This window comes from Mastomys coucha, unplaced genomic scaffold (genome assembly GCF_008632895.1).
Source record: "Mastomys coucha isolate ucsf_1 unplaced genomic scaffold, UCSF_Mcou_1 pScaffold21, whole genome shotgun sequence".
NCBI classification, from domain to species: Eukaryota; Metazoa; Chordata; class Mammalia; order Rodentia; family Muridae; genus Mastomys; species Mastomys coucha.
In genome coordinates this window covers 128,419,208-128,442,109 of record NW_022196904.1, presented here as the reverse complement: position 1 = coordinate 128,442,109, position 22,902 = coordinate 128,419,208, and the positions used below count along the sequence as shown (strand labels likewise).

The following is a 22,902-nucleotide window of genomic DNA, read 5'->3' as shown; positions in this document are numbered from 1 at the left end:
TCTTCTTCTTCACATTTTTTAAAGATGGATTTGTTTTTATGTGTATGAGTTTTTGCCTGCACATATATGTATGTGTTCCACATGAGTGCCTGGAGGTCAAAGATTGCACTGGGTCCTCTAGAATTGGAGTTAAACATGGTTGTAAGCTGTCAGGTGGGTGCTGGGAACCGAATTTGGATCCTCCAGAGGAGGAACAGTGCTCCAGCCCTACTCTGCGTTTCGTAAAGTTGGTATCTGTTCTTTCCTTTGGGCTTTCCTGCAGTCTGGTTCCCCATTCACCAGGATGAGATCCCACAAACCCTAGACCTCATGGGTGTGGCTGGGCACCCACTGGCCACTCTCTATTGGGTTGGTTCCAGGGAGCACCTGTGTAGTCTGTCAGGAGAGCAAGGAAGGCTCTTCCTGCCTTGATACGGACAACCTATCCGGCTGGTGGAAAGCAGAGGCTTTGTGACAGTGACATCTGAGTAGCCATGGGGTCATGGCTCCCTTTCTAGGTCCCCAGGACCCCAGGAATGATCCCAGGGTAGGTCCTCCACATCTACCTGCTCTCCTGGGGGCACTGCCCCAGGTGCCCTCCACCACCAGGATGACAGGTCCTTTCTAGAGCTCAGGCAGGCATCACATGGTCAATTGTCACCACACCTGACTCCCCAGGAAGGTCAGGCTCTGCTGGGTGGGACAGTGGAGACTGTGGTGACTGCCCAGGGACAGACTCAACTCTTACCTACTGTCCCCAGGTTCGCATATATTTTAACTTTTGTTTTAGTTCTTTGAAAATTCTGTCCATCATGTTTTCATCTTATTTCCTCCCTCTTTTGATTCTTCTCAGATCCACACACTCCCCACCCACCTAACCTTGTGCCCCAATACACACCTTAAAACTCATTAAGACCAATCTGTGTTTCCCAAATAGTCGTGGATGAGGTGTGGTGGATTGGCCAAGGGCTACACCATCACCTGGGGAGATCCCTAGGGCATCCTCCCTCACACACCTATTGTTTGCCAATAGCCTCTTTTCTAGGAGTGGGACTTGGAACCAAATCCATGTTGGGATTTGGCCTAGGTTTGCATTCTTGTGTTCCAAGGTTCTATGGGATAAATCTCACAACTGGCTGGTGTTCTCTCTGTCTCTGTCTCTCTGTTTCTGTCTCTCTGTCTCTGTCTCTCTCTGTCTCTCTCTATCTGTCTCTCTCTCTCTGCAGGCTCTTAATACTATATCTCCAGGGACTTCTTAAAAAACTTCACTGTGCTAGAATACAGGCTCAGTTATTATGCCAAAGGTCAGATAACAGTGACTGAAAACCAGGGGGTGTGGCTTCTTGGGGGAAGCCAGAACTCAGTGCTGCAGACTACCTACAAGTGTGACTGAACATCCACGGTTTTCACCTCAAACCTGTCTGGCCTCCACTGTACCTGTCTAGAAGGGTAGCTCCAGTTTTTTTTTTTTTTTTTTTTTTTCTGGCTGTGGAGAGCAGTGATTAATCTGGCTGCAAATATGAAGTGCTGACTTGGAAGGCTCAACCTCATGGTGGGGCTTCCTTCCACCAGCTTCCTGTCAGCTTAGGAAGGGCCTCTGCTCTGTACTTCTCTCACAAGCAAGGACACTGAGGCACAAGGTGGATGCTGATGGTGTCAATCACTATGTAGGGATGTGGTTTAACTTCAAGAGTCTGGGAAGAGTTTAGGGGCACCATTTGCTCTGTTTAGGAGCTCAGGGGCTTGGTTGAACAGATCCCTGTGGATGTGGCACAGTGTTCTCTTTCTAGGCAACAGCAATGAGCCCTTTCCAAACAGCTCCCTTTCAGACAGCATAGGGCTTCATTCAGCCCACCATCTGGGTATGAGGCCTTAAACAATGACTCCACAGCCTCATGGAGTAGACCAGTTCTAGACCTGATGCCCATCTCTGTCCTCAAAGGCCCTAAGCTATCAGGGTCATCCCATCATGTCTGGTGCAGCTGAGGGCTCAAAATGTGTCCCCTGCACCCACTACAGACACGGCAGGCAAACCACATGGTTAGAGGATATCTGCTCTGCAGTGGTATAGAGGAGTCCCTTCCATTAGTGACACATTAGTTTCCAAACAGGCAACAGATACTCACAGTTTCCAGGTCTTGGTTGGCTGTCTTAATGTCCTGCATTGGGTTTGTACCCAGGAAACTGCGAGCACGGATCTGCTGTGTGTGCCGCCTTATCTTGTCCTCCAACTCTGCTAACGGTGAGGCACTGGAACACAGGCATGTGCTGTTTGGATGCTGGCCTTAGTCTGGAAGTCCCCATTACAGGCAGAGGCACTGTAATGCCCACTAGCCATCCTGAGGCACCAGGTACCCATGCCATGGTTCCTTGCCTCCCCCTAGAGATGCTGGGCTTCAGGCAACATCTTTACCCACACAGCCACGATGCTTAAACACCCTCAAGCTGGGTCTGGAGAGCAAGCTCAGGGGTTAAGAGCACTGTGGGTCTTACATAGGACCTAGGTTCAGTTCCCAGCACCCTTGTGGTAGCTAACAACCACCTGTAACTCAGTTACAAAAGATGTAACACCCTCTTCTGGTCTCCTCAGGCACTATTCACACATGGTACACAGACACGCATGTAGGCAAAACACCCATCCACATAAACATAAATCCTTCAAGTCCATGTGTGGCTGTGCCTATCTAGGTGCCGGGTCTATGCACATGGAGACTAGCATTTCTTTCTTTCTTTCTTCTTCTGTTTTTTTTTTTTTTTTTTTTTTTTTTTTTTTTTTTTTTTTTTTTTTTTTTTTTTTTGCTTTTGTTTTTTGTTTTGTTTTGTTCTTTTTCGAGACAGGGTTTCTCTGTGTAGCCCTGGCTGTCCTGGAACTCACTCTGTAGACCAGGCTGGCCTTGAACTCAAGAAATCCTCCTGCCTCTACCTCCCAAGTGTTAGGATTAAAGGTAGGCGCCACCACCGCCCGGCAGTACTAGTGGTTTTTAGGTCAAACAGACATACTAGATTTACCGAACCTTTAGATAGAGCAGAACAGCTCGTTGACCTGAGATTTTAAAACACATCTCTATCTCTGTTAACTGTGACTCTAAGATTGCTATTTCTTGACTGTAAATGCAATGATTTAGAATGGCAGAAAGAGGCCAGGAACCTCTCTGGCTAAATACAGGGAACCCCTTCCCATCCCCTTCTGGCACAGTTAGCTCTTTGCTACCCTATGCTGTACAGTGCAATGCTTCCACAGGGTCCCAGTGCTTGGCTCAGATCTCTTCCCTCCCCTGTTGGTCTTTTATTGGCACCTAGCTTCCCCAAAGCTATCCTAAGCTACAGATGGGTCTGCCTGCTGGCCAACTGACATGTCACTATCCCTGTTCGTAGCCTAGTGTCCCCCTGGACAGACTCTGATACTAGGGTGTCAAACCCTAAGGTACCATAAACTGGCCTTTTTATGTGTTCTCCTGTCTTTCTTTTGGGAGAAGCCATACCCAAAATTCCACTATGGGAAGGTTAAGTGTAGTCCTGAGGGCTGAAAGGTCAGGGATGGGAGTGAGACAAGTGCTCAGGTACTGGAATGGCTGGGGCAGGACTGGGAGGGGTACTACAGGAGTACCCCTATAGGGGGAGTCTTCTAAGACTTCCTGATCATCTGGCAGGGTGACAGAGCTCCAAGGGCAGGGACCATGTCTTTCCAGATCACTCACTGTGCTGAGTGATCACATAAGGCTGGACACTCAGAGGCACTGAGCTAGGGAGCCCAGAATACACAAGTGTCACCAACCTTATTTCTATAGACCTCTGGACTGTCCCCTCTCTGCTGAGCTTCACTTTCCCACATGGACTCACTGTCATTTTCTCATAGTCTGTCAGATCTGTGGCAAAGGGAATCTTCGATGCCATCTGAAAGAAACCGCAACAAGGTATTTCCATCAGTGGGTGAGAAGGCTGCTCTTCCCACAGGCCCACTTGCTAGGCTCATGAGCTTTTCCTTCAACCTGCTAGACCATCCAGGGACTACATAGAGAGGATATTCTTTACCAGCATCCCCACATCTCTCAAAGGCCCCAACAACACAGGTTAGAGTGTACAAGCAGTGTCGATCAAGGAGGACTGGGTATGCTCAAGGTTGCTAGAGTTGACCCAGGATACCCTGAGAGTCTGTCACATGACAGAAAACATACAACTGTTAACGGGACCCAAGTCATTCATATTGGTGTGAATTAGTTTTAAAGTCACAAAGTTTCAACCTAATACATAAATGCTGATACAAACTGAGTATATCAAGCATAGGGCCTAAACTTGGGCAGCCTGCATGCAGGGTAGTGTTGCTGGCCACGGATCCAGACATCATGGGTGGGACAGGTGATATACCCACAGGTGTCTCAGTTGTTCTCCTGACAGAGCAGCTGCATTCTGAGGGATACCAGGGCATGTCCAGATGTACCTTTTGGCACAGCCACACATACACACACACACACACACACACACACACACACACACACAGCCCTCAATTTTTCATCCGTGCTCTCAGTGTGTTTCCAGGACATTCCACAGCCCTTCTGCCATGTTGCCACAGTGGCCCTCGTCTCTGATTTCACTGAATTGTGGGAACAGGGCATGGGGAGATGGGCCCAGCACAGAGCAGAGAGGGGTTACTCTAAGTCATGAAAACAGCCCACCCTCATAGCCCCCTACACGCACTTCTTATTTCTAGACAGCCAAGGACACTCAGGATTTAGGGTCACCCACACCCTATTTGCCCTTCCTTACCCACTGTGCTCCATGTAGACACTGGACTGGCAGCAACCCTGCCTTCTGCCCTATAGCCTGGGTCACCTTGTCTCCTGACTGCTGTGGCCTTCCTCCAGAGCCTCTCTACTCCCAAGTCACAGACATACCAAATCCAGGCTAGTCTCCAAATTCTCCTCTGACTATGACCCAGGAGATCTCCTGTCTGTTCCCAGCTTCTCATGCCTACCCAGTGCGTGTACCTTCTTTGCTCTGCTCAGTCTCAAGAGCAAGCAAGGCTCATCCCTAACCCTGGCCCCTTCAGGACCTGAGCTGTCCTGTTCCCTCTTAATACTGGATGAAAGGGAACTTCAAGTTGTTTGGTTTCAGACCCTGGGACAAGAGACTGAGTGCATATTTTACATATCAAAGCAGATCTGGCTTCCAGATTTTTCCTGCATACCCTCAGTCCCTACCTGGCATACCCTGTCCCCAACTCTGAACTTGCCAGCCCAGGGGCTGGGTGCTCTCTCTCTCCTCCCTCTCTGCCTCTCTCTTCCCTCTCTCCTTCTCCCCTCTCCCTTTCTCCCTCTCCCCTCTCCTCTCCCCCTCCTTCTTCCTCTCCCCTGTTCCTCTCCCTTTCCTCTCTCCCTCTTCTTCCCTCTTCCTCTTCCCCTCCCCTCCTCTCCATCTCTCTGAGCATGTGTCCTGTCTTTATTTCTCTCTTCTTTCCCCTTTTTTCCCATGGTGATTTCCCTGGCCTTGGTCCTTGGGGCCAGAGCAGCTTCCTAATAAACCTGCATTTAATATCATCCAGTCTGGCTTGAATTGGCTCATTTTGACAACAGAGAAATAACTTATAACATCTTAGTGATTAAAGAAACAGAATCCGAGACTAGAGACATTTTTATCTTCCTCCCAGGTCTTCTGCTGTAACAGCCAGCTTCCTGCAGAGCCATTAGATGGCACCTGAAGCTGTTTTTCTGCAGCTCCAGGCAAGCAGATGTGCCTGGATAGGACATGCTAGTAAGAGCAACAAGGACCACATGACCAGTGCTGCTCTCTCTGCTGCCTCCAGGGGATGAGGTGGGGAACTAACTCAGCCTCAGATTCAGGACCTAAGTGTGTGTGCATGTGTCTGCGATGTGTAGGGTACATGCATGGGGAGGCAGGTTGTGAGACTCCAAGGCTGACTTAGTAGAGTGAGAGTGAGTGGGAGAGGAGGAGGGGGTGACCTTCCTGGCAGGGCCGCTGCTATGCACTATCTCCCTGCAAGGGTGGACTTTGAACTCAGCCAGACCCTGCCTCCCTATCAGATCTGTATCTTCCCTTCCCTGCTGGAATCTTAGCTGCCAGTACCTACAGTTCAAACCCAGCATGCCTGATACTCTGAAAGGCCTGGAACCCATGAAGATACAGTTAGGGGACAGGAACCACCACACCCTTCTTTTACAGCCACCCCCACCCCAGAAATGCACAGGGCTGGGACGCAGTGGAATTCCACGTGCCTGCAGACTGTGACAGCTGCCTCACCATGGGAGATCAAAAGGCTTCCAAAGACATTCCGACAGAGAGCAATGCATGAGGGAGTGCAGGTAATTGGTTCCCCCCTATTGAAGTCAGACTTTACTTGTTTAAAAAAAAAAAAAAAACTCCCCCATGTGTTGGGGGAGAGGTGGCGCTCATTTACACGATTTTCCTATTACAGAAAAATATAGGCAAGAAAAATTCATCCAAATACCTTATTCTCTAAGAACAACAACAACAAAAATGTAAGTGCTTGAAAATTAGGCAACCTTTTAGGCCCTGGGAGTGTTGGTGATGACTGGAGAAGGTTCTCATCAGCTTTACGAGAGAGCGTCAAACACACAAGTGCTATGGAGGTCCAGAAAAAAAATGGGCTCAAAGGTCACAAGCAAGGCTGTCAGCTTCAGAACAACATGGAGAAGAGAAAGGCAAGCTTTTTCTGAATAGGGTGGTAGAGCTGGAGTCTTACCAGTGTCCAGTCTCAGAAGTCTTTCACCAGGCTAGCACAGACTACGACCTGCACACTCACAGGCTACGACCTGAACGCTCACGGGTCACAAGAAGCACGGGAGAGGCAAGTGGGCTCAGTCAGGAGCCAAGCTGCAAAGGCATTTCCTCACACATGGTGACTACTCAGGCTTGGCACACAGTGCTCAAGGCTGGAGCATCAGCTCCGCCCAGCAGTCTCCAGCCGTGCTCAGCACCCTAGCGCCCTCTAGTGACCCACTGCCCAACTGCAGGCGTCTGTACAGGCTGAGAACTCCCCCTAGGCTGGCACACGGACACACCTTCTACTGTGAGTCCCCACTGTGTGTTTGTTTCTGCAGATGACAAATTACACCACCAAACATCTTTGCTCACTGCTTCCTATTAGACTGCTGTCATCTCTGAAGAATGAACTCGACAGAGTCTCCAAAGACACTATCTTGCTTGTTTGTTTTTGGAGATAAGGCCTTATGTGGCCTCAAACTCCATCCTTAGCTGATGCTCCTGTCTCTGCCTTCCAAGTGTTGGGATCGCATCACAAGACCATGCCTATTTCTGTGGTTCTGGGGCTCTCACCCAGGGCTCTTCAAGTGCTAGAAAAGCCCTCATCACCTGAGAGACATCCTGCGTCTGCTCGTCCTGTTACTGAGATGATCTCCCGGGAGGCTGCTGGGGCTGTACCACAGACTGCTCACAGTGCAGGGTTCTTAGCTGGACCAGTGGAGGAGCTCACACATGATGAGCTCATACCTCTAGCCATTTGGGTTTTTCTCTTGGGAACTGCCTGTCACATCATCTCCCCATTTCTCTTCTAATCTTTGGTTTCTTTTAAAAAAATATGTTTAAAAAGATTTTTTTTAACGTTATGTGTCCTGAGTTATTTGCTTGCATGTATGTATGTGTACCATGTGTATGCCTGGTGCCCAAGGGGACTAGAAGAGGTCACTGGATCCCTTGGAAGTAGAGATGGTTATAAGCTACCATATGGGTACTTGGAACTGAAGCCAGGTTGCAAGAGCAGCAAGTGTTTCTTGTAACAACTAAGTAATCTTTCCAGCCCCCTCCCTTCTTCCTTCCCCCTCTTTCTTTTTCTTTCTTTCTTTCTCTCTTTCTTCCTTTCTTTCTTCCTTCCTTTCTTTTTTTGAGACAGAATTTCCCTGTGTAGCTCTGGCTGTTCTGAAACTCACTCTGTAGACCAGGCTGGCCTCCCTAGTGCTGGGATTAAATCAGTGTACCACCACTGCCAGGCTGATAAAGATATTTCTCATTTTTTTATACACATGAAAAACCTGGGGAATATAGAAAAAAAATGGTGGAGACTAAAGTGAACACTTGGCATAGTACAATGTAGTGTTAAAGGAATAAGGGACACACACTCCTCTCTGACATCACACACAATGTAGAAGGCAGTACCGTGGTGGACCAGAACAGAGCAGCCTTCAGGATGAACAGAGGGGCCAAGGCTAGCTCTCAGCATGCTTTCCCTGAAAGCCTCTGTGGTCCTTACTACACCATTTAGGAAGATCCTGTTGCAGGATCCAGGATGGCTTTAAGGAACTACTCTTGAGAAAGGCTTTCTGGGTAAGGAGTGTACGTGACATGAGGTGACAGGTCCTGTTTGAGTTGGAGGAGTCCAAATCTCTTGGCCTTCCATCCCAGGAGATAGCAGACCTTTGTCTCTATTGGCCATGAGCAGGGAACCCTCACCACCTTGGGACCCTACCTGCATCAGAATTTGAAATCCATACCCTATGCTTTCTATCACTCTCCTATGGCATTCTATAGTAGCAAGTGTTTCCAAGGTTTGTTTGTTTCTTTCTTTCTCTTGTTTCTTAAGATACCAAACCATTGTTTGAGTTGGATGAGCAACAGCAGCCTGCCCTACCCAGCCATCAGCTGCCCAGCCCCACTGCAGACTAGCTACACCAGACATCAGTGACAAAGGTCTCTGCTTCAGGCAAGTTGTACTAGAAGTCAGTTTCAAAGGGGCAGTTAAGAACAAGTCTGGAGGCCCCGATCAGCCACGGAGGAGAGGCCAGCATGACTGCAAGGGATAAACATGCTATCCTGAAAGGGATCAAGGCTGGTGTCTTACTTTTCTTTTGCTGTGAAGAGATACCATGACCAAGGCAACTTATAAAGGGAAGCGTTTACTACCCAATACTAAACTTGCTTCCTTACAGTTTTAGTGGGTTAGACCATGGCCACCATGATAAGGAGCTTGGCAGCAGGCAGACAGGCATGGCACAGGGACAGTAGCTGGGAGCTTACACACTAAGATGACCGTGAAGCAGAGAGACAGAGAGAGAGCTAACACCATTTGGGGATGGTGTAGCTTTTGAAACCTCAAGGCCCAGCCCTGGTGACACCTCCTCCAACCAAGGCAGGCCACATTTCCTAGTCTTTCCCAAAGGCTTCTAGCAACTATGGACCATGCATTCAAATATATGAGCCTCTGAAGACCATTCTCATTCAAACTATCACAGCTGGGTCCCCATGAACCAGTGACAAGCTGCTCAGAGGAAGATACAACGGTTGCTCTGTGGTGTCCATGTTCCTAATACAAATCTCTCACTAAACCCTAGGAAGTGAAATCAGATGGAGATACAACTGATTAAAAAAACCACTACCCCAAGGTATCACGTCAGGGAAGATGTAGTGAGACACAAGGGTCCAGCCAGAGCACACCAGACAGCATGAATGCTAGTTGACAAGAGGACCCCAGCGGACCAGGGTGCCTGGGAAGAAGGTGGTAATGGGCAGTCTTCCTTTGGGGTCTTCATATTGCAGCACCAGGCAGGCCTATTCTGAGTGCTGCTCAGAACCTGGGAAGCTCTGGGAAGATAGCAACATCAAAGGAAGAGGAGAGATATGCACGGAACTCTGTATTGACTCTGGAACTGTATTAGAGATTCTAAAATTAGGTTTTTTTGTTTTGTTTTGTTTTGTTTTTTAAAGATTCGAAGTACACGCTGACTTCATCAGCAGGCCAGCACAAAGAGCTTATAGAGCAGACTATGCAAAGCCTTAGGACCTTCCTCAGCTACTGACCAATGGCTTGCTGGACATGGGAAGCCCTTTTTGTTCTGTTTTGTTTTGGTTTGGTTTGGTTTGTTTTGATACAGGGGTTCTCGGTGTAGCCCTGGTTGTCCTGGAACTCACCCTGTAGACAAGGTGGCCTCGAATTTGCAAAGATCCACCTGCCTCTGTTCCCAAATTCGGGGAGTAAGGCGTGTACCACTACCACCTGGCCAGAGAGTATTTTTTTAGAAAAAAAAATTGAAGAAACATTTGCAAACAAGCTAAGAAGCTCAATGCCTGTCTAGACTCAAGTGCAGAGGATACCAGGTACATTCTGGAGGAGCAGCCAGCTCCCAGGTGCCGATTGCCCCCTGTGCCCTCCGGGACCAGGCCCTGCAAGGGGTGCTCCACAGACACCCTGTGAGACACACCCTCACGGGGATCCTGGGGCCACACTATTCTTTAGGTCCCAGGCTGGCACGTGGACGCAGACTTTATAGGATGACACCCATAGACACATCTCAACTTAGTGGTTTGCTCTTTTCCCCTCAAGTTTGATCCCTTCAGATGGAACCAGTAGTCAGTGGGCAGAGGGCAGCTTCAAAGGCCAGGGCAAGCTGCAGTGCTCACAGGGTGGGGCTGTGTGCAGCACCGCTGACTTAGAGGAACAGCCTGGACATTGTGTGTGAGCCCCACCCTGCTCACACATGGGACCAGAGCCACCTCGCCTGCCACGTACCATGTTCCTATGTGGAGGTTGGAATTTACTGAGGTCCCTCCTGTGCCTCATCAGCTGGGTCTGCTCTCTCCACTCCTGCAGAGCTCTCTTGTCTCTGGAGAAGAAGCATGGTCACATTAAAGTCACAACCTACAAGTTCCTTCCAGCAGAACTGGCAAAACCTGCTGTCATTTCAGCTTCACTAAGCCTTCATCTATCTATATGTATGTCCCCAGTGAGAGAATGGTAGCCTTCTCCTCACCTCCCCTCCCCTCCAGCTGGGCTTCATCCAAAACACTTTGAGCAGAGACCGCTGAGGCAGATCCCAACTGAAAGCCCCTGGATGTAGGTTGCCCTTCATGCTGCAGGCTGATACCTTGCTGTGGCAGCCGGGTTACCCCAAGTCCCATTGCCCAGGGAGGAATGAGCTAGGCTGTGGGACTGCATTGTAGGCTGTAGACCCTCAGATACATGATAATGCACATATTCCATCTCACTGGATCCCTGGGGCCAGGTAAGCTTCTAGGGATACAGAATGTTCACAGTGTCCAGAGCCGTAGGGATGGAATGAAGCCTTGTTCCATTCAAGCCACCTCTGCTGCCTACCCCAAGTGTACCTTCCTCTTAGAACCCTCTCTAGCCATCGGCTCCAGTGGCTGGCACCCCAAATCCTGTTCTAGATCAGCCTCTTCTTGCCCTCTTCAGAGAGAGACACCTGGGCACTAGCTCATGTATTTCCTGCCTTGATCTGGGCCTCCCCATCTCTCTTTTCCATCCTGAATTCCATCCCCTGTGTAGGTGCCTTAGAACTTCCAGGGTCCTCTGGGTTCCAACATGGGGTATAGAACTGGGCCCTTCTCTATACCCCCTCCCAGGTGTCCTGCCACCAGCCTAGATGGTCCAAGTCCCTGGCCTAGTGCTTAGACATGCTCCAAATCTTCCACTTAGTTCCTGGACAAAGGACACCCATTTCATCAGCCATCTTTCCATCTTAAGGAACAGAGGGGATTTGCTCCTAATTGGGAAAGTGAGAGCACCTGCCCCTAGTAGCTGCTCATTAAGGGGGTGCAATACAGAGGTGAGACACTGGAGAGAAGTCACTGGTTCTTTGTATACACTGCATGCTCTCAACAAAGGTGGACGGCCCACTGTGGAAGAGGAAACTGACTAGAGGCTGTCTGCTCTGCTGCCAGCCATAGGCTACCATGAATGCTGCTTGTGAGCAGTGTGTCCCCAGTTAGGTCCCAGACAAACAGAGGCAGACTTTCTGATTGTGGCCTCAGGAGGTTTATTTATAGCCAGGGAGGAGTGGGAGGTTTCAGGGACATGTGCCTGATGTGGCCAGGATCCCAGATCCTGACAGGACAGGGAAGGGACAGTAAAAAAAAACTATAAGTAAATGGAAAAGAAAATGAAGTCAAAGGCAGCATGTGGGATATGACTAGGAAGTTCACAGAAGCTGAGGACATAGGGAGTCCATCCTTGCTTTAACCAGCGCGGACAAATCAGCTGGGATCCCCCACTGGCCAAACCCAACCAGGAGGCTTGGGGCCCTGTGGTACTGTGGATGTGGTCCATACTGGCTGGCTGGAGGGAGCTCATAACAGGACTCAGCCGGGTTGTCAGTAGAGCTACAAGGCAGAGGAGAATAGTTGTTGAGAACGGTGGGGGTGACAAGCTAGGCACAGGAACCCAAGGATAGGGAGTGTGTCGGTGGTGTCAGTGTGCCACTGACATGAGAAGCTCACAGGTGGCCAGGCACTTCTAATAGCATTCCTTAGATATGATGGCAGGACCTAGGGATGGGCAGAGGAGGAGAAAGGTACTTGGCCTGTGTGTGTGTGTGTTGGGGTATGGGGAACAAAAGCTCAAGGCACTTAGAAAATGCAAACAGGCCTGGAGGAAAGGCTGGGGACAGTAAACTGCTCCAAGGATACCCACTAACTACCATGCTGTGCAAGTCCAAAAAGGAGTCTCTGAATGCCTGAGCAAGAGCCTGGGCATCTCAGAGAACTATAGATCATGAGAGATGTGCAAGCAAGGGCTTCCAAATGAGGGACGCTGACCCAGCATGGCCAGGAGAATTGAAGCCATCAGACCCCTGGTGACAAAACCACACCAACATGGTTGACCACTGGGAAGGTCTCCCAATCCTGATGCTATCCCAGCCCAGGCGCACCTCCTCCGCTGCTCCAGCGTAGTCTTTTGCTCTTGGAGCTCCTGAACAGCTGCCCTGTGAGTGTCTTCCATCCTTTTTGTATGAACTGTCTTTTGGTATGTTGAAGAGAGGTTGGGCAAGATGCCTTTGAAGGAGGTAGATCTCTTTCTGAAATCACAAAATGTTAATAGATGAAAATATAACTATATGATGGTAAGCAAAGACAGTGATACACACATGCAGATTTCAAAGGAGGTTATGGATTTCAAAGGAGGTTACAGTATAAGACCTTGTCTCAAAGAAAACAAAACCAAGACCCCAGCCCCGCCCTAATAAATAGCAGAAAAGCTTAAAGTAGGCCTGGTGTGTCCATTGCATACTGAAATAGTCACTGGTCTCAGCTATAGCAATCCAGAGAAAGCCTCAGTACTGATCCAAGTCAGTTGAGGATTCTGTCCTCCACATGGCCCATCAGTTACTGAGCTGAGAGCATAGGAAAGCGCGTCCTTAAACCATTCCCAGGAGGTGGCACAGTGTCAGCAGGGGGAACCAGAGGGAATGTGGTCACACACTGAATGTTCCAACCTCTCAAGCCAGTCAGTCTCCCAGGGCTGAACTCTGGTGTCTATGTTGGACAGAGAGACAGACTTAAGTACTTTTAGAGAGTGGACCATGATTGCTGGAATAAATTGGCATTATCACTCATCACAGTGAGCATAAGGAGGAGGAGAGAGGCTTCTAAGCAGCAGAGGAAGATGCTACTGCTCTTGTTGCCTGTGACTCAAACTGAGAACATTTCAATAGCCCCAGGCCACCAAGGCCACAGGCCATGGTGCAGGGTGCCAAAGCTTTTTGGCAGTACTGTGTGTGTGTGTGTGTGTGTGTGTGTGTGTGTGTGTGCCCGCACGCATGCTTTAAGATTTAGATGAATGTTCAAACCCAGGAAGTGCAGAGGCGGTTCAGTGGGTGAAATATCCACTACACAAGGGTGAAGACCTGAGTCTGTCCCCCAGGCATGCATGTAGAAACCAAGAGCAGAGCATGTACCTGCCAGCCACCACTGTGGTGTGGGGAGCAAAGACAGATGGATCCTAGGGGCTTGTTGGCCACATAGACTAACAGAAATAGCAATGTTCAGTGAGACAGCCTGACTCAAAGATCAAGGTGCAGAATGAAACATATGAAGTCATCCTCTAGCCTCCAGATGTGCACACGTTGGCAAATACACCCACATATGCATATACGTTCCTTCACAATAACGCTTACAATGTTTAGAACCACAGCATATTTAGAGAGCTAGCTGTTCTCCAAGCAGGCCTGTCATCCTCCACAGCTTCTGTGGATATCTTCCCAAATGTCCAGATCGAGTCTTAGACCACTGGTTACTGTCAGTTCTAAGAGTCAGTCATCCTCAAGAGCCCATTATTATTCCCTGAGATATGATGACATATCTCTGGAGGATGTGGGAGCCGGTCTGAACACATTCTTGTTCTCTCCGCACGCAGCACCATACAGTTCCCACACGCATCAGCTGCATGCACAGGCGTCACATACCACCCATGAGTTACATGCCCTACTCTGCCAAGTGTGTTCAGTGACACTGGTCTGCTCTGCTCCTATACTCAGGGCTGGTCTAATATACCCTAAACAATTGTTTTAGAACAGACAAGCACTTTAGGAAGCAGATACCATGCTTCAGAGGATCATGAAAGAACTTTCCAGCTCTGTAGGTCAGGTAGCCGGCCTCAGCACAACCTTACCTGACTGCAGGCCATGGCTTCCTGCGCTTTCTCTCCTTGGCATTTAGCGCCGCCTTGAGATTTGGTGGCAGCTCAACAGCCAAGAGCTTCTTCTCTTGAATCTCCACCTTCTCATTCTCCACAATCTCCTGCCTCAGCTTCCAGAAGCGCCTAATCTCCTCCTTACTGGGCCAGATCTCGGAGGAGGCACTGGATTTTCGGAGCTCACTCAGGTCTGACCTGTCCATAGGTGGGAAGAAGTCAGCCTTCTCCTTCTCCTGGTCCGGGACATTAAGGTCGTTCTCACTGGGAGAGCCTTTACGGGGTGAAGGGAGCACAGGGTACTGCTGAAGGTCATTGCTGCCCATCTTGGGCGCTGAGACTTCTGGTGGAATAAAAAGACATTTCGGTGTTTGTGGGGTCAATCTTCATTATCAACTTGTCTGGACTTGCAATCACCTAGGAGACACATCTCTGGTTTGGTACAGGTATTTTCAGATAGGCTTAACTGAGGAGGGAAGACCCACCCTCAAGGTGGGTGGCACCATGTTATGAGCTGGGGACCCAGAGAGCTGAGCACCCCAATTCATCTCTTTCTGCCTCCAGCTGCAGACACATTTGTAACTAGCTGTTTCAAGTACCTGCTGCCATGACTTCTCCAGAGGGACTGTCTCTCCTCAAATCCTGAGCCAACATAAGCCTTTCTTCCATAAGTTACTGCTGTCAGATATTTTGTCACACCAACATGAGACTATGCCTACAGCAGTGGCCAGTAAATCAATGCCACTCTCAGGATCAGCTAGCAGCCAGGCCCTCAGCCTTTGTTTCTTTGCTCAGATGTCTGGGAGGTGAGAGGGGGTTCACTCAGGTCTGGACTAGCTGGGCTCACTGGCTGCCACAGACCCACAGCCAGCTACTGGGCAGGGGATGGACACACTTCATCAAAAGCCCTGAGCTCCTCCCACCTTTTCCACCTACCATATCTTTTGGCCCATGCACTTGAGGCATCCTTGCCGCCCTTATGGGCATTTCTGCTGCCCTCCCCCAAGATATCTTGAATCTTTATTTCAGTTAAAAGCTAGCCCATGTGCTTGCTGTTCTTTGGCAATGCTTTGCTGACTTTTAGTTCTGCGTGAGCTATTGAGAAAAAAACAAGTCCAAGGACTGCTGAGGTAGTGTGGCACCCACCCAGTGGGGACACCTGCTGCAGACTTGCTCTCAGGCAGGCAGAAGCTCAGCACCATGACCCAGGAGGTGCAGGACTGGACAGGAGCCAAGGTGCAGGGTCAAGCAGAGTGACCCCTCCACTATCTAGCATCTTTTGGTCTTAGGTGCTAAACACCTTGACCACTCTTGACTACTGTTGATCTTCTCCTTGCACTTACGCAAAACACGACAGAACAGGAGTTACTTCCAGTCCCAAACCCTACCTCCGAGCCAGGATCACACTGACTTCTGTCATCGGTCATGTCATGCAGACCTTAATTGCGCTGTCCCGGTGACACTGGTGCCAGACCCAGTGTCTTCCTGAAAGTGTGGTGTGTTCAATTTCCTATGCATTTAGTCTCCTCCAGGCTGGAGGACAGCTTTTCCTTTTCCTCTTTCGTGGCATTCTCACTTCTAAATGAACAGAATGCTTTTTCACTGGGGTCTCATGCATGTCCTCTAGTATTCTGCACCATTTGCCCAGGTGTTGCCCCAGACCTGCTCCAGACCCCCTAGTACAGTAGCTGCAGCTTCCAGACTCTCACCCCTCCCTCCCTGTATTCTGTAATCCCATGCTTGCCCCTGCTCCTGCCAGGCATGCAGTGCCTTCTACCCTGCCTTTCCTCTCTTATCCTGTCCTTGTCAAGCTGCCCTTCAGGGACTTAGGGTACCATCACTACCTCTCAGAGGCTTGCTATGTGAGGCTTTCCCCTCAATTATGTGCCTTTACATAGGCAGTCTAAGGCACCAGAGTTAGGTGCCACCCAAGGAGGAGCCCTCAGCTAGGTTCCCATGCAGGCACAGGAACCCTTTGAGGCCTACACTGCACACAGCAGTCCCAGGGGCTTGCTAAAGTGCAGCTCCCTACCTTCCCTGCAGCTCAGTGCCACTCCCTCTAATGTTTCTGGGGCACCTCTGAAACCACCCACAGACCCTGGAATCCCTGACTCATATAGGGCCTGACACCAGCTAAGGCCCTTTATGAACGTGATTGCTTTACAACACTGCAACCTGGGACACTCACGGTGGATGGCCAAGGCAAAGACGGGTGCACTATTTCCTTCCCCTTCCTCCTCTCTGGCTGCTCAATATAATGACAAAATGGGGCAGTGTACCTATCTCCCCACAAGGGGACAACATGTTCATTACTCTAGCTCTTAGTATCTAGGCAGGAACAGGATGTGTTCCATGGAACTTTTAAAAAAGTTGTCTGAAGGAGCACAAGGCCCTCTGAGAGCAGATGCTTGCTTGGCCTGGAGGCAAAGACTGCTCCACCTGCCTTATCCCATACATTTTTACCTCGTCTACCCAGACAGGTGTGTACTGCTCAGAGTGGTCCTGAGCCAAGGCAAGGCATGGTGTTTGGGCCAGTGTAGGGGCTAGCCTTTGCCATGTGAGCCCCACAGAGGCCAGAGAAGCCACACTCCCAGTTGTCATCTAGTAACAGAAAATTCTCTACAAACCTGGAAGGGACTTATCTCTAGGGAAGGTGTTCTCCACTGAGCAGATGCGTAGGAAGGTGAGGATGGATACCAAGCCTTTCTGCACAATCAGGTAAGGAGGGAATTCCAGAGGGCAGTGTCTCAGGTTCAATGCCGTCAGTGTAGTGACCTGCCCTGGAGTGGAGGGGAAATTTCAGTCCTCTGCTCACGTCTTGGAGAGGGACTCAGGAGAGGGCGGAAAACAGGTGGAATCAGGGAGCTCCTGAGTTCAGGGTTATCTTCAGTTACATGGGGAGTTCATGGCCATCTTGGGCTACAAAAACTGGCTCAAAAGAAGGGAGAGGAGGAGGAAAAGATGGGGAAATGGGTAATGGGAATTGACAGTTATTATTCATTTGTTTATCCCTTTGTTTCAGTGGAGACAGGGTCTCACCCTACTGTAACCCAGACTGGCCTAGAATTCACTGTGTAACCCAGTGCTCTCCTCAGACACACAGCAATCCTCCTGTCTCAGGTCCCAAGTGCTGGGATTACAGAACAGGATCAACAATGTCTAAGAATGTCTTAGGGATCCACTTCCCACCCCAGTCCCAAGGCCAGGTGAAAAACCAATCGTCATCTTCTGTATTTGCTTGTGTGAATGACAGATCACATCATGGTCTTTCCTCCCTCCCACGTTCGTTCATCCATTTGGCCACCTTCCCCCACATTCCCACTTCTAGGCGAGCTTCATGGCCAACTGATAATGTCAAGAGGACCAAGGGAAGATCTTCTCCCAAAGACAACTGTTCCTCTCCTTTAAAGTGCACAGTGCCTCCGTGACACAATGACATGAAGTCACTCCTGTCCTGGTGCCTGCTGCTCCCCTCCCCTTCCAGCTGCTCTTGCCTCCTGCATTTTAGTGACTGTGAGTGAGTTGCATACAGTTGGCTTCTGTGCTTTTATCTGGCCTGAGAGTCTTTTTAAAATGGCAAAGCACCACTCACCACAGGGAGCTAGCTGGAGAGTCTCTACTTTTGTATAAGCAAAGGGGCAAGCTCTGCTAATCTTCATAATTAACTGGGCTGATGTGGAATCACCCAGGAGACGCCTCTGGTGTGCCTGTGAGGTGTCTCCAGAGAGGCTTAACTGAGGGGACAGGGAATCTGCTCTGAACCTGGGAGGCACCATCCCAGGGATCACAGTTCTTGACTGAAAAGGCAAAAAGCAGACATTGGTGAGCAGCAGCATCCCCTGCTCTCTGCTTCCTGACCCGATCCAGCTGCAATACTCTTGTCACAGTGAACCCTGCCATGCCTTCTTTACCATGAGCCCAAACAATTCCTTCTGCCTTCAAGCTGTTCTTGTCAGATATTTGATCACAGCAGAGAGAAAGAAAAGAAAAAAAAAAAAAACTTAAACAAAGCCCATGAGTGAATCATGCCAGAAAACACTTGCACTGAGTGACAAGCTGGACCCCATGGACAGAGTGAAGGCAGCATTTAGGATAAAGTGCACTTCAAATGCACATTAGAAAAGAGGGACTGAAGTAAAAAACCCAAGCTTCCAACTCAATAAAGTTGAAAAAAGAAAAAGCAAAGCAACCTTAAATAGACGAAGATAAGAGAGAGCAGAAACTAAGACAAATCAATGTGTAAAGGAGAAAATGGCTGGCTCATCTGCAGCAAGGAAACTGCACACCAGGGAGTGAATGGCCCCACCCACCCACTGGGGAACTGAGATTAAATCCAGAGGAGGGCACTGAAACAAAGCAGCTTGGACTGGCTAGTCCAGAGTGGACTGGCCCCATGGAAAGCTAAGCCATGTGATGACACACAGTTGTATGGCCAGGTTTTGTTAGGCTGTGCACTATATACAAAGTCTGGTATAGGCACAGACAACACAGATAACCCCTCTACCTGAGAACAGGCCTGAGATCTATAAGGAACTTGGAGACAGCCCTCTGGACATGCCTATGGGGGTGGGGAGAGTATTGGGATAAGGTTAAATGAAGTAGAAAGAGCGCCCCACACACACTATTGTGGGTGGCACCATTCCCAGGGCTGGGATCCTACACTATAGAAAAAGGAGACAGTGGGGTGAACACCAGAATTCACCACTTTCTGCCTCTTGACTGTGGGTGCAATGTGGCCTCCTGACACCTTCAGTTACCTGCCTGCCACAAACCTATGAACTGTGAGCCAAAACCCTTTTCTCACTTAAGCTGCTTCAGTCAGGGTGTTTTCTCACAGCGATGGGGAGAGGGACTTTGAACACCTTGCCACCTTATCCTTTCAGCCATGCTTCAGCTGTCACAAGCCCTGGGAACTTCAGAGCATTTAAAGCCACCTTCCATTTACTCCTGCGGCACTTACCTAGCTCAACCGGTAACATTTTGATAGGATTTCTTTCTAAAAGCAAAGTTTTCAAATGTCTTTAAGAGAAAGAAACAAAAAGCAGTTTAGAAAGCAGAAGATTGAATGACAGTCTACAAAATACACCCAAAATCCCCATTTTCCTTTTTGGGGTCTCAGACGTCCCAACGCACCCACACCGCAAGCCATCAGCAAACACCTCGAAGTCAGGGGACAACAGGAATGTGGCACCTGTTCTGTTTGTTTTCCAGATTTGATTCTTACAGCTATACCCATTATTAATATATTACTCTCTTTTCCTTTACTTCTCAAGCACCTCAGCCAAAATCTGGCGCAAGCTCTCAGCCAGCCTGTTCCTCTCTGCGCTGTTCAAGACAGAGAGGCTTCGTCTTGAGGCCAGTGCTAGCTGAGCCATGTCTTGCCTTATTTGACATGATGAATGAACTTTTCTTTCTTCTTTCTGAAAGATTTACTATTTAAAGAAATTATGTGTATGCACGGTTTTTAGGGTCTAAATGTATGTATGTGTACCATATGCTCATGGAGGCCAGAAGAGGGTGTCAGATCCAGATCCCCTGAAACTGGAGTCACAGAGAGTCAAGAACTGTCCATGTGGGTGTGTACAGAGAGCCTAGCCTGCTCCCCAGAAAGCCCTTTCAACCACTGACCTATTTCTGCCCCCCACTCAAGAAACCTAACGCAATGTGCACAAAGGTCGTTACTGCAACTTTCCTGACCCAGCTCATTGGCTTTGCTGTAGTGCTCCTTAAATCCGCTCCTAAGAGAACAGCCAGCAAGGACGCGCCAGCTCCCTGGGAGCAGCTGACTGTGACTCAAGACGAGAGACTCAGCAACGTGCCATGGACTTCTCCATCACCAGAGCCAAAAATATTCCAGTCCACTTGGCTTGACTTCTTTTGGAAGAATATTTATTTAATATTTAATATTTACCAAATATTAAGCTGAAAGTATGCAGGACGGTTTCTACTTTATATAGCAATACCGATGTGATGAAGAGCCAGTGTCAGTCTGTGTGTCCTGACAGACAGTACCAGACTGTCCTCATTGGTCATATTGATGCAACTTACAATTGCATATGCACCTGCCAGCTTTCGGTCTCAGGAGAACAAATCAACAGGCCTTGTTTTAATCTCTGGGTCATGCTCACACATCCACACATGGTGAACGGGGGCTCTGATACTATTGTTTTAATTATTTTTTTAACTTTAAAGCCTTTAATGAGCCCATAATTACTTAAAATTTCTAATTAATATGTTTCAGCTCTTCAGCAAGTGGATTCAATTTTAATGACATAATGGGTGTAAAATCAGAGGCTCAATTATAACTTAAATAACACAAAGCAGCTGGCTTTGACTGTCAAAATCCAAGGATTCCAGATCTGGGGATAGAACTCCTCTTTTTGGGCGAAGCAGGAAGTGGGGCCTGCAGAGTTTATGTGACCTTAATTAACAAGGACAACAACTACTTGCCAGACCGAGTGTTAACAATAAAACAATTTGTGGATGAGAAGCACTCAGATATCCCGCATAAAAGATGGTTCCCTTGTGAGGAAGAAAAGCCACTCTACACAGGACACAGGCCCAGAAGACCAGGTGGCCTGGGCAGGCAGGCATGAGATCCACTCAAGAGATCCATCCCTGTGGTCTCACCAACAGCTAGCTGGCCAGGCATGTACCCTCCCCTCAGTCCATCCATAGCTTGTCCTGCAGCTCCCAAGGTCCCTATAGCTCCAGAGGAGGGTTCCTGGAGCATCCATAGCTCAGACACATCCAAAGCGAGCTGCTTCCTGCTGAGCTGGAGACTGAAGGCAAGGGCATTTGCTTTCGCCACCATCTGTGCCAAGTGCTCGATTTTTTTTCATTTTTATTTACATTTTCCCAAACAATATAACCTCTACAAACCTTACACTGTTTGTTACTTTACACAGTGGACTCATGATACCACCACTGGGATACCCCTATATGGGCACTGGGGTCACTCCTGGATGACTCTTGTTTTCTGGTCTCATGATGCCAATCCCAATAGCTCTGAGATCCCTCGAGGCCCTGCCAAGGTCAGCTTGGCCAAGCCTCCTGCATGGACTGCTTCCCTGGCTGCCTGCCAACTCTTCGTGCTTCTACCCTCTGCCCTACAGCTTCCTTCCTTCCCCTCTGCCCTACAGGTTCCTTCCTTAGGCAGTGATCTGGGGCCAAGTCTAATTCCAACCCTCCCACATTCAGTTAGTTCTTTCAAAATAAGTTTCAAAGTTGAGAACACAGTTCCCAAACCCTAGCGGCCTTTGTCAGCTTTGTCTCCTCCCATGTCCCTGACACCTGGCAAACAAGTGCCCAACTGCCTCAGGAACTCTGTCTGCCCTTTTCCCTCTGTCCCAGCTGATGAGGTGATAGGAAGTCTGAAGTGAGTGTCTAGGTCAAAGCTAACACTGATACAGGAGGACATGTAGCATGGAGAGGGAACCTAGGAAAGGAGGTGGTGAGCCTGTAGATGAGGTAGGGAGTGGAAACTCAGGTGTCAAGGGTGGGCTAGACTGGGCTCTGCAACTGGGAGTTCAGGAAATCCCAGGAAGCCAAGAGGAAGGAATGTGGTAGGACAGTCCACATGGCTTGCTTGGAGGTTTCTAGCTTTCTCAAAGGGGGCAAAACTCTTCCCCAATAGTCAGGGGGGATTCCCCACAGCCCATGGCAACATGTGGCTGGGTTTTCATATACCCAATGTACTTTTGATCTTAGCTTCCCACAGCAGGGTCAGGTGGAATCAGCTGCCCAAGACAAAGAGCCCATTATGACATGGTTGGCTGTACCTGGGATGGCCAGCCATGCATCCTGGGCTCTGTCTGAACCATCGGGACTTTTACATTTTGAGATGGCACCAAGTTGGCCTCAACACCCTCAGACATCTGCCTGCCTCTGCCTCTTAAGTGCCCAGCCCAGATCAAGACAATCTAATTGCACATCTAAGGACACTTACTTGTGAGAGCCAATCCCAGACGGAAGAACCCTGATCTTGTTGTAACGGAGGTCCAGCCATGTCAGGTTGGGCAGCAGCTGGAAGAAATCCTTCGGAATCTCGCTAAGCACATTCCTCTGCAGGTACAATTGCTTCCACAGAAGGAGACCAGAGGATGCTTTGTCAGCCAGTGGAACTTAAAACCATCTCCAAAAGGATTAAAACAACCACAACTATACATTGAACCAAACAAACAGTAGACTCAAGAACCAGAGAGATTTAAAATCTACAACGGTTTTCCTTCTCTCTGGCTACACTCAGTACGACACTCAGCAAACCCAATGAACAAGCACCAAGAGCCACGTCTGATTCATTCCCAGTTGGCAGTGAGGAGGAAGCTGCAGGACACAGACACATTCTGCGGTGGCATGATCTGTGATAACCAGCCACATGGAAAGAGACCATCACCCAGGCAAGAAGATGATATGGCTTGATCCGAGCCCTGTGAAGCACTGTTCTGACCCCTCAGTGGATGCCTGAAACCACACACAGCACTGGGACATTCTGCTTTCCTGTCTGTGTG

At 49.1% G+C, this 22,902-nt stretch overlaps 1 protein-coding gene across 7 annotated transcripts in view; it reads right to left on the bottom strand.

Moving 5' to 3' along the window:
- The window catches only part of Lrrc27 (leucine rich repeat containing 27), a 30,138-nt gene that overhangs the window by 2,306 nt on the left and 4,930 nt on the right, over positions 1-22,902 (bottom strand). For 6 of the 7 annotated variants that reach the window (XM_031388680.1, XM_031388682.1, XM_031388681.1 and 3 more), the window contains 8 exons: positions 22,341-22,471; positions 19,353-19,411; positions 17,020-17,172; positions 14,372-14,735; positions 12,633-12,779; positions 10,475-10,568; positions 3,755-3,873; positions 2,106-2,229 (listed from right to left, as the gene is read on the bottom strand). In XM_031388680.1, coding sequence (XP_031244540.1) covers positions 2,106-2,229; positions 3,755-3,873; positions 10,475-10,568; positions 12,633-12,779; positions 14,372-14,735; positions 17,020-17,172; positions 19,353-19,411; positions 22,341-22,471 — 1,191 coding nt within the window. Of the gene's footprint in view, positions 1-2,105; positions 2,230-3,754; positions 3,874-10,474; positions 10,569-11,723; positions 12,085-12,632; positions 12,780-14,371; positions 14,736-17,019; positions 17,173-19,352; positions 19,412-22,340; positions 22,472-22,902 lie in introns of those variants that run through there. The other variant, XM_031388686.1, reaches the window with a different exon arrangement.